Genomic DNA, 9746 nt, shown 5'->3' with positions numbered 1-9746 from the left:
TGAAATTTTGTGTTGTCAGGAATAGAGGAATTTTCAATGGGAACACTTGAGAATTTTCCTTACAATAGAAAGATCTCCTCTTACTTCCTGTATTAGATCTACTTGAAGCTGAACAGCTGAACTCTGGTCTGGAAATAAATATTCCCTTGCAGTGAGCCCCCCCACACTGTAAGTGTTAAATGCTTATACACTCTGGGGGGGTGGGGAGGAGGAATAAGGTCAATACCTACCTTATACCTCCCTCCTGTAGGCTCCATCTGAGGACTGATCCCCCAAGTCCTCCTCTCTAAAGCTTTCCCAGCAGCAATTAAACATTTGTCTCCTCCACATACAATGCTGAGATAATAGTGCTGTGCATGAAGACGTCGAAGGACCACCCACCCACCCAAAGCCTGGAGTGTCAGGGACAAGAGGAGAGCACCACAGCAGGGGTTAGGGTAAGTAATACCACCTCTTCATCTCCTCGTGAAGTTAATGAGCATTTAACCCTTGTTTTTCCAGTTTTAAATTTCCTACTCGTTGTACTATATTATTAAATAATCCTGGTCATTTCCCTATGGCCTAAACTACTAGGCCTTTGTGACCATAGTGTTAAATTAACTCCTGTAACTATTCTGCAGATTCTGACCTGTAGTGTTGCAGCTCTTGCACAATGTACCCTTGATTTTTCTGCACACCGTGGAGACCGAAATATTTCTTGTTAGTCGGGTGCTATTCCCTACTTGGTAAGCTGTTTTGGAACTTACCAACATAATTATGCTTTTTATTCCTATAAGGTTTATTGGGTGTGGAAGAAAAGTGAAATAACACTAAGATCCTTGTCTATCAGAAAAACGTGCCAGTGGCAGCCACTACACCAAACATACTACATTAATTACACTGGCACACATCCAAGGGGCAGCAAAGGTTAACAGAAAATGTGCTTCCCATTACAAAATATGAGATATTTAAAATAAAGACATATGTGACCTTTGTTCTATCAGTGTCACCATTAGATAAACAATTAATTGTAGCTTTAATTTAACAGACACCCAAAGAGGTAGGGAAGCATTTTGTATATGAATGAATACACCATATTTACCAGTCCCTATGTTTACTAATCTATAACAAGTTTTCTATACAGCATAATGCCGTTTCACCAGTCTATTTTAGTAACACCTGAGGTGGGGCAACAATATATCTATGTGAAAACACCAAGTTTTCTTTACAGTATTTACATTTGAATTCAAAGACCCAAGATACTACTAAAATTAGTAAATCTCAGCAAAATCATATTCAGGGTACCTGAATTCTTTGTTATCATAAATCAGAAGATATCCCTATTGTTCGCCATTTGATTTCTTTTTTTTTTAATACAGACCCTGCATTCTGCTTAAGAAGTGGCATAAACTATAAAGCAGAAATGAGTGGTAGTGTATAAACTAAATGCTATTAAAGCAATTTATATATTTTTTTTCTATTTTTTTCCCCTTTTCAAATGCTTCACAAATATGCTTTTTATTCACAGACATTATTATACCTGACAACATCACAGTCTGCACTGCTTCGACTTAGAAGGCTAATACAAAATTGTCTAAGAATTATAAGAACACCGGCAAGGGAAGATGTAATTACTTGTAAATGTCTGTGCTCACCTCTATGATGTGCCCAATCCGTAATGTGCTAGGAGCTATTTTGTTCTCTGAACAGTTCAAAAGTCCACTCTCACACAACAATGCAGGAAAATAGATTTTTCTTTGATTCCCCAAACCCCACCCAGCCCCTTTGTCCGATCTTTTTCAGAAACACAGAATATTGTGTTGTTTTGGTTGCTTGCAAATTCTTTTACAAATAAGAATATTGCATTTTTTTCCCTGTTCCCCTTTTACAACCTTCAAAAACATATTATCACTCTCTTATGTTTTTTTTAATGTTTCATCGTTTCTTCATGAATAAATATTATCCACTGAAAACCTTAAAAAAAGGTGTTTAGACACAGTGTTGTCAATTTTGCTTTTGTGTGAACTCCTCTGCTTGCCATGAAACTTCCTAGCAGCCAGCATCCAAAATATACATAATGCCCATATGAGTGAGTATAGGCATTTATGTATATATCCAGTGCTCTTGTTTCCTCTCCATGGTGGTAAATGGCAAGTTTAGCAAAAGCTTGTCACTTCTTCACTGCTGATTCCACAATGTTGCAGCAAAAAAGGGTACGCATGGTAGCCTTGGTTTGCTACGCTAATGTCTTATAGCGCAGAAACTTTCACAACATTGCTTGTACAGTGAATGTTTGTGCTATGTCCAAGTTGGCTTGCAGGTCGATTCTCGCCTTCAGGTGTCAAAGCTGGGGAAGTAGGGATGCTAATAATCGCTGTTGTGATCTGTGCAGCTTTGCAGTTTGATCTTGAGCCATCATCGGACTTCAGATTCAGGCTTGACCGACTGGAAGACAGAAGATATTTCAACTGGCAGAAAACAGAAAAAAACTTGGCATTATATTGCACTATCTACTTTGACAATGGGTGGGTGCTTTTTATTTCCACCATTTTATACCTGTAGGGGCTGCAAAAAAAAAAGTCCAAATTTTTTTTTTCTTTTACCTGCTGCTTTAGTTTGATTACCCAAAGGGTACAAATATGACAAAGTGTAGTCTGCAACGCAGTCAAGCCAGCACTAAAGAAAGTAAGAGGCAAAAGAGAACCCTCCTCCTCTCTATACTTTTCTGCTGGTTCTTTTCTTTCTTACCCACTGTAGCATCCTCACTCCTAACATAATGTTGTTCTAGAGAACAACACTGCAAAGTAGAAAGCAACACCCTCTGCCAGCTTGCCGTGACTACTGTTACATGTTTCTACATGGATACCAGGGATCTGTGACAATATAGTAATATATTATTTGAACATTTACTTCATTTTGGGACATAAACTGAGGTGAAATGATGCTATGCAGGTGCTGGAACATGTTGTAGGGTACAATTAGATTGGCAGGTCAGACAGTAAGTTGATCATTGATTGGTTGGTGGGTGATGTTTGGCTGTGAAGTCTCTGGCATTCTGTGCCATCTGGGGTAAGCTATACAGCACTGGAGATTAGAAAGGAGCTGTTGGTGACTAGGGAAATGGCTGGAGCTGTGGGGAAGAAGATGCAACACAAAGATCAAAATGACTTATTACTACAATATAAAATATTTTAAATACAACTGCTTGTAAATATTATAGTCATGTGAAAAAGCATTGACAGAGAAATTGTTGACTTTTTCAACATACATGAACAAGCAAACATTAGATCTTGATTCAAGCAGTGCTTACAGGTAAAGGTGATATATTTGAACAGGGGATACATACAACTGACATGGTTTAAACGAAAAAGCAGATTTGTCATATGGAAAAAAAGGAAGTATACCCCTACATTTACCACCACTTCAAATCCTTGAATGTAGAATCAGGTGTTTCAGATTAGGTGGCAATAATTAGAACCTACTTAGGTAATATGCAGAGGAAAGATCTCTTATCTAAAACTCAGATATCTAGGATCTGTTGTTCTCTTTGCTATTGACGTGTGGTCTCATCATGCCAAGATCAATGGAACTCTCCAAGGCCCTCAGAAAGAAGATTGTGGAGGCCTATGAGTTTGGCAAGGGATTTAAAAAGATCACCAAATGATTTGAAATCCACTATTTCGCTATAAGGAGAACAATCTATACATGGCAAAGATTTCTGCTTACCTGTTCAGATCTGGCCAGCACCAGCAAATTCAGCCCAACAGCTGACTATTTGATGCGCAAAGAAGTCTCTAAGAACCCCAAAATGTAATTACGGGGTGTTCAGGCGTGATAAGTAAAAGGCTTTGCTGTCCACAAAGAACATTAGAGCACGACTACAGTTTGCCATTAAACATATAGGTAAAGACCAGGCCTTTTGGAACAATGTGCTAAAGACTGATCAATCAAAAAGACTTGTTGTTTGTAGAGGGATTTTGAAACAGGGAGTTCATGCAAGAAAACCCACAAACATCTTGCAACCAAATTAATTTTACATTGGTAAGTGGTCTAAAATTGTGTCTGTGGAGGCTTATATATTTTTTTGTTTGTTTTCATTATGTTTATATTTTATACAGTGTTGCTTACTTTTCATATATTGATGCTCATTTTACTTCTGTTTATACTTAGAGGATTTTTTGGGATATTTTTACATATCCTCTGATGTTTTATTATTATGAGGCATGTTCCCCTTCTTCCGTACTCCTTTTTTTGGTTTCATGGATTCACCAGGTCGGCATGCGTTATATGCTGTCGGCATAGTGTATATAACTAGATGTGGCTCTAGACCTGCACATATACTGCAGTTTATACGGTAATGAGAAAGTCTGTTGCAATCCTCGTTATTGGGAAAGCCCTGCACATTTATTACTACCTTCACGGTAATGGGGAAGTCCCCTTGTGTATATAAATGTTACTCAGACGTCGGATACTCCAGACCCCTGACGAAGTCGCGCTGGTTGTAACGTACGTAGGGCGGAGCATCTGACATCACTTCAGTGGAGCCGGACGGACGGGAGTTGTATAGAATTTGCTGTACTCTAGTACATTGAGGGAATTCCCTGTGGGAATCTTATATGCTGGCTATTTCTTGCTATTGTGTGAGTACCCGTTTTTATCTAATAAATGTTATATTTTTGGACGTACGCACTGCTTAGTCTTCTGAAAGGATCTATTTTACTCTGATACTATGGGCCTCCCTCTCCCTCCTAAGAAGGGAAAACGAACTTGAGACCTACTCTGTGGGTCCACAGACCCAGGTGAGCACGCCTTTGTAATTTGTGCATTCACTTGGTGGAGATGAAGGATTATCAAACAGTCTGTTGTCCTGCACGCTATAAAGTCTGCTTCGGAGTACTGCTCATGTTGTTTGTACACGTTGCATCACATTGTTTGGATTCGTTATCTGCACCGCATCATTTGATTCGTTATGGCCTTTATCTCACTGTGTATGCTACTTGCTTTGAGTTCAGCCTATAATCATTGTATATTTCCCTGTTTATATTTGATTGTTTCTTTAGCTCGGCACTATATTGCATATATATTTTGTATTATATCAGATATAATTGTAGTGCTTAGTAGCTCTTTTTCACTTTTTTTGTATCATCACTGGTGCAGATCTTTTTTGTTTATCTAAAATTTTGATGCGGATGTCAGAGACTAGTGGGAAGTTATACAAAATACCTACAAGGAGCCATTTCTGCTAAAGAGGGAAATACCAGCTTCTAATACCAAGGGTGTACTTACTTTTACACAGCACACCATTATATCTATTGATGTTATTATTGAATGCTTAATTGAAAATCGCCTAATCTTCTTATTCATGTATATCACTTTTGTCTGTAGGCACTGTTTGGATGATATGCCTATTCAGATATGTTGAAAAGGGCAACACATTCCACAAAGTGTACATTTGCTACCCAATTAATATCTTAAATTAAATGTCTAAAGGGACACTGTAATGAGAAGATTATGTATCTTTTGGGAATACTAGTTCCCTTCCTGTCATGTTGATGCTTTGTCTTCAATGATTTCTGAGTAGCTGACCTCAAACAAGTTTAAAAATAAGAACACCTTTCAGACAGTTCTTTAAAACATGCTTGTTCTGGCTTTGTCATTCAAAATGACTTAAGTCAGACAGAGCTAGACAAGTAGCATTTTCAGAAGACCACCAATGGCAGCCCCATAGTTCCCGTATGACACAGTGGGCTTAAAGTAAACCTGTGGCCAGGCTATAGACATGCAACTACATAGGCTTAACAACCAGTAAATTAGCTTTAAAGCACACTGGCACTAACCTCTGTAGCTGCAGACACTGTGGTGCAATTCATCCTCAATGTTCACAGCAGACGCACAGGAGATGATTCTATGAGCAGCTCTGATTGATCTGTTCCCCTTCCCAGCGCATCTGCTTTATCTTCAAATTAGAGATTAAAAGGCTGAAGAGTTGCTGAGCTACTTTAGTGCTTCTACTGTGAAGAATTGCTTTACAATGCCTGCAGCTACAAAGGACAGTGAGGGCTTGTATCAAAACATTTAAAACAATCATTAACTGCTTCTTAGGAATATAAATAATTGAATTTCCATCGCTTGACCACAAGTCCACCTGAGATAAATATTAAAACCAGAAAATACATCATGTCCCCCTGAAAAACAAAGAAAATTGATTTATTAGACAAAAACTCTTTCTTCAGACAGACTTTCATAAGCAATTAGTAAATGTAATTACAGCAGAGTTGTCATATTTCACTTTGCCATCGAATGGTAATTCAACAAGTTCCTGATATGTGGTTTTGAGCTGGATTTTTTTATTTTCTGGATTGTGCAACTGTTTATAATGCTTTCCTGGAATGGTGCCACTATGAGCATCTGGCTAACCAACCAAATATGTCTGTTTTAAAGATACCCATTTAATGATTCAGGGCGCTTGTTTCTATTTTCCGTATATTATTACATGCTGGTAAAAGTACAGGTCCTATAAAAATATTTAAATCGTTTTCATGTTTTAATGTCATATAACATCGACTCACATTGATTAATTGTTGTTTTTATGTCACTGATCAACAGCAATAGGATCTTTTGTGTCAGAGTAGAAACTGATCTCTGCAAATTAATTTAATTACAATGTTTAAACACCAAATTAATGATTGCATAAATCCCCTTAACAAACAATGCAAATGTTCTGCAATGGCTGAGTGGAAGTCCAGTTCTCGATCCAATAGAGAATTTGTTGCTGGACTTAGAAAAGCCTGTTCATTCACAATCCCCAAGCAGCTTGGCAGAGCTGGCACGGTTTTGCAAAGAGGATTAAGACAAAATGGTAGTGTTCAAATGTGTAAAGCCTATAGAGGCCTATCTTTATAGAAATTAGGCTGTAATTGCTGCTAAAGGTCCATCTATAAAACATTAACTTGCAGGGGGTATATAGTTATAATATTATGTATTTTTTGAATTTTTATTATTAATGGTTTAAATTACTTTTTAACGAACTAGCTTATCATGCATTATATATCTCTATATATAGAGATATATAATGCATACAGTATATACATTATTATTATGTAATGTATGGTTGTATATATAATGCATACAGTATACACATTATTATTATGTAATGTATGGTTGACATCATGTCTTTTTATTATAGACTTTTTCTCTTCTAATGGTAAAATGCATAACAAAGTTCAAAAACATACTGTATGTCTTCAACTTCTTTATTATTACTAATTTACTGTGATAAATCTAGAGAGGTAATGAACTTGGAAGTGATGGGTCATGCTCTTTTATGCCCCCACCACTTCTGCCACTGTGGCAGCTGGAGAATTTTCCTTACGTCCTCTGAATCACAGCTGATAGAATTATGAAAATAAACTTCAAGGACAAGTAACTTGTTTTAACTTACCAACTATGCAAACTTGCAAAATCTTATTGAAGTTTAATTTGGAATTTTTGCCATTGCCACCTTGTAAGTTATTTATTTCAACCCTTGTATTGGTTTGAAATAATCAGTTAAATCAAAGCTTAACGTCACTCTTCCTAATTTATTAGGAAAAGGCTTGATGTATAGTTAGATTCTCAGTATTGCAATGCTAACTAAATTGTGTCAATATGTGGTTGGAGTACAGTAGAAGGTCCATAGGAGATATAGTAGAGGATTAATCAACATACAGTGAATAGATGGAACATAGTTAATAATTAGGGGACAGTGAATGAGAAGAGCATAATACATTATTAATATACAATGAACAGAAAAGTGCACAGTAATAGGTTAGATAGTGAATAGTAAGTGAATTTATAAAAAAGGAGTGGCAAGCATTAAGGCTCTGAGAGGGGCCCAGAAAAGGTAGCAGTGAGGGGGAAGGAACACAGAAACGGGTTAGCTGATAGCAAATGGGAAATGCAAAGGAAAGGGATATGGGATCGTAGGAAGGGCAATGGGGGGTAATAGTAGAGCTCGGGATAAACCTCGGCGGCTGTGGAGGAGGGGGGGTGGATGGTGGAGGTGGGGAGAGCACAGAAGGGAGATGCACATTGTTTGTCATCATATATTGAGCCGGTACCAACTGCAGCGTACGCACAAAGAAAAAAAAAATGACGTACAGGTACGTCCACCCGCCGGGAAGGGGTTGCCTCCCACCCGTGTATTTACAACGGGCAGATGGCAAGCGATCAAAGCAGATCTTTACACTTAAATCTCAAATCACACCAATGCATTCCTCTTTCTATGCTGATTAACCCCTTCACACTGTTTGTCACTGGCATCGGGGCTGTTTAAATGGCCTAAAATGTGGAATATAACATGGGTGCAAAAATTGAAAAAAGGGCCTCAGTCATGAAGGGGTTAAACTTGTAAAGCCGAATGTTAGCTTTACAGTAGAAGCAATTCTGGCGGCTCAGCCGCCGCCAGATCGCTTCTATGGGCCGGTGAATGGGTCCCCCCTGCCCGACACCCCCACTGACAACCCCCCCGTGTTTCCTGTGCTCCGTTGCCCCTCCTAACAGGCCGGGGACTGGCTTGCATCACTTCAGGTCCCATAGCTGTCAGTGCTGGGCTCCTGAAGCCCAGCTATAAGCTATTGAAGTGTGATCTGCACTTCAATAGCTTGTTGAGAGTGTAAAGGTGATGCTGGACCCCCAGCATCACCTTAAAGAGTACCTGTCACCACCATTTGCTATCACATGGGGCTTGTAAGCCCCCCTATGTGATAGCAATTAAAGAAAAAAAAATAAGTTTTTAAAATTAACATTAAATAAAATAATGTAAAAATCATTAAAAAAACATTTCTTAAAGTCCCCTGCCCCAGCGAGCATGCGCGTGTTCACGTAAAGACACGTCAGGTGTGCCTACATATGAAACCGATGAACGCACTACACATGTTGGATATCGCCGCACAAGCTGGAGTGCAAGCAATAATTCTAGGGCCAGTATTTTTGGGTATCTCTAAACTAATGACCTGTGGGGGCTTTTAAAGCGTCCCCTATGGACTTTTTGGGAAACTGAATAGTGTCGCCGTTTCACGGATGCACGCAATTTTTAACCTGGGATGTTGAGTATCTATTTACTTGTTGTAACCTCATCTTTTATATTTTATTAAACAAATGGGTATTTTATTGTGTTTTTGGGGCATTTAAGTGCATTTTTCACTAAATGTTGGGGTTTGATAAGGAGTTGTGCTAATATTGTGCAACATACAAATTTGCAACTGCCACCATTTTATTCTAAAGGGTCTTGGCTTTCAGAAAATATATAATGTTTGGGGGTTTTAAATAATTTTCAGGCCTAAAATGTGGAATATAACATGGGTGCAAAATGAAAAGAAAAAAAAGGCCTCAGTCATGAAGGGGTTAATAACAACAGAGACATGTCAGGTGTAAAATGTTGTTATACTGAGATACTTACACATGCAGAGTATTCACTTGCTGCTTTCCAGGTGCAAAGTAGTTCAGTGTGCCAACGAAATGCATCCTGGGATTGCTTTGTCATTGAAATGAGATCTCGTTCAAGAAAAAAAAGAAAGAAAATGGCTTTTTTGCCTTTTCCTGGATGACGAAAGAAGAGGGCACAGAAGGAGCAGCTTTTCCCACAGCAAACATGGCCACTCGCTGCATTGCAGCGCCGAATTTTAAAGATAAAAAAAGGTATTTCAAAATGAAAAAACAGCTTTTTAATGAGTCTAATGTGTTTATGGTTTATTAATGGTTATGGGAATGTTTTTTTTTTTTTTTTT

General features: G+C 38.2%; 1 protein-coding gene across 2 annotated transcripts in view; it reads right to left on the bottom strand.

Moving 5' to 3' along the window:
• Positions 1-1336: 1336 nt before the first annotated feature.
• Positions 1337-9746, bottom strand: part of KCND3 (potassium voltage-gated channel subfamily D member 3) — a 375874-nt gene continuing 367464 nt past the window's right edge. For both annotated transcript variants that reach the window (XM_018559764.1, XM_018559765.1), the window contains one exon: positions 1337-2424. In XM_018559764.1, coding sequence (XP_018415266.1) covers positions 2229-2424 — 196 coding nt within the window. In that variant the 3' untranslated portion in view covers positions 1337-2228. The remainder of the gene's footprint in view (positions 2425-9746) is intronic.

Source organism: Nanorana parkeri, unplaced genomic scaffold (assembly GCF_000935625.1).
Source record: "Nanorana parkeri isolate BGI_ZX_2015 unplaced genomic scaffold, ASM93562v1 scaffold415, whole genome shotgun sequence".
In the NCBI taxonomy this organism is placed as follows: domain Eukaryota; kingdom Metazoa; phylum Chordata; class Amphibia; order Anura; family Dicroglossidae; genus Nanorana; species Nanorana parkeri.
Note: the sequence above shows the minus strand (reverse complement) of the source record. Positions and strands in the feature narration are given on the sequence as shown.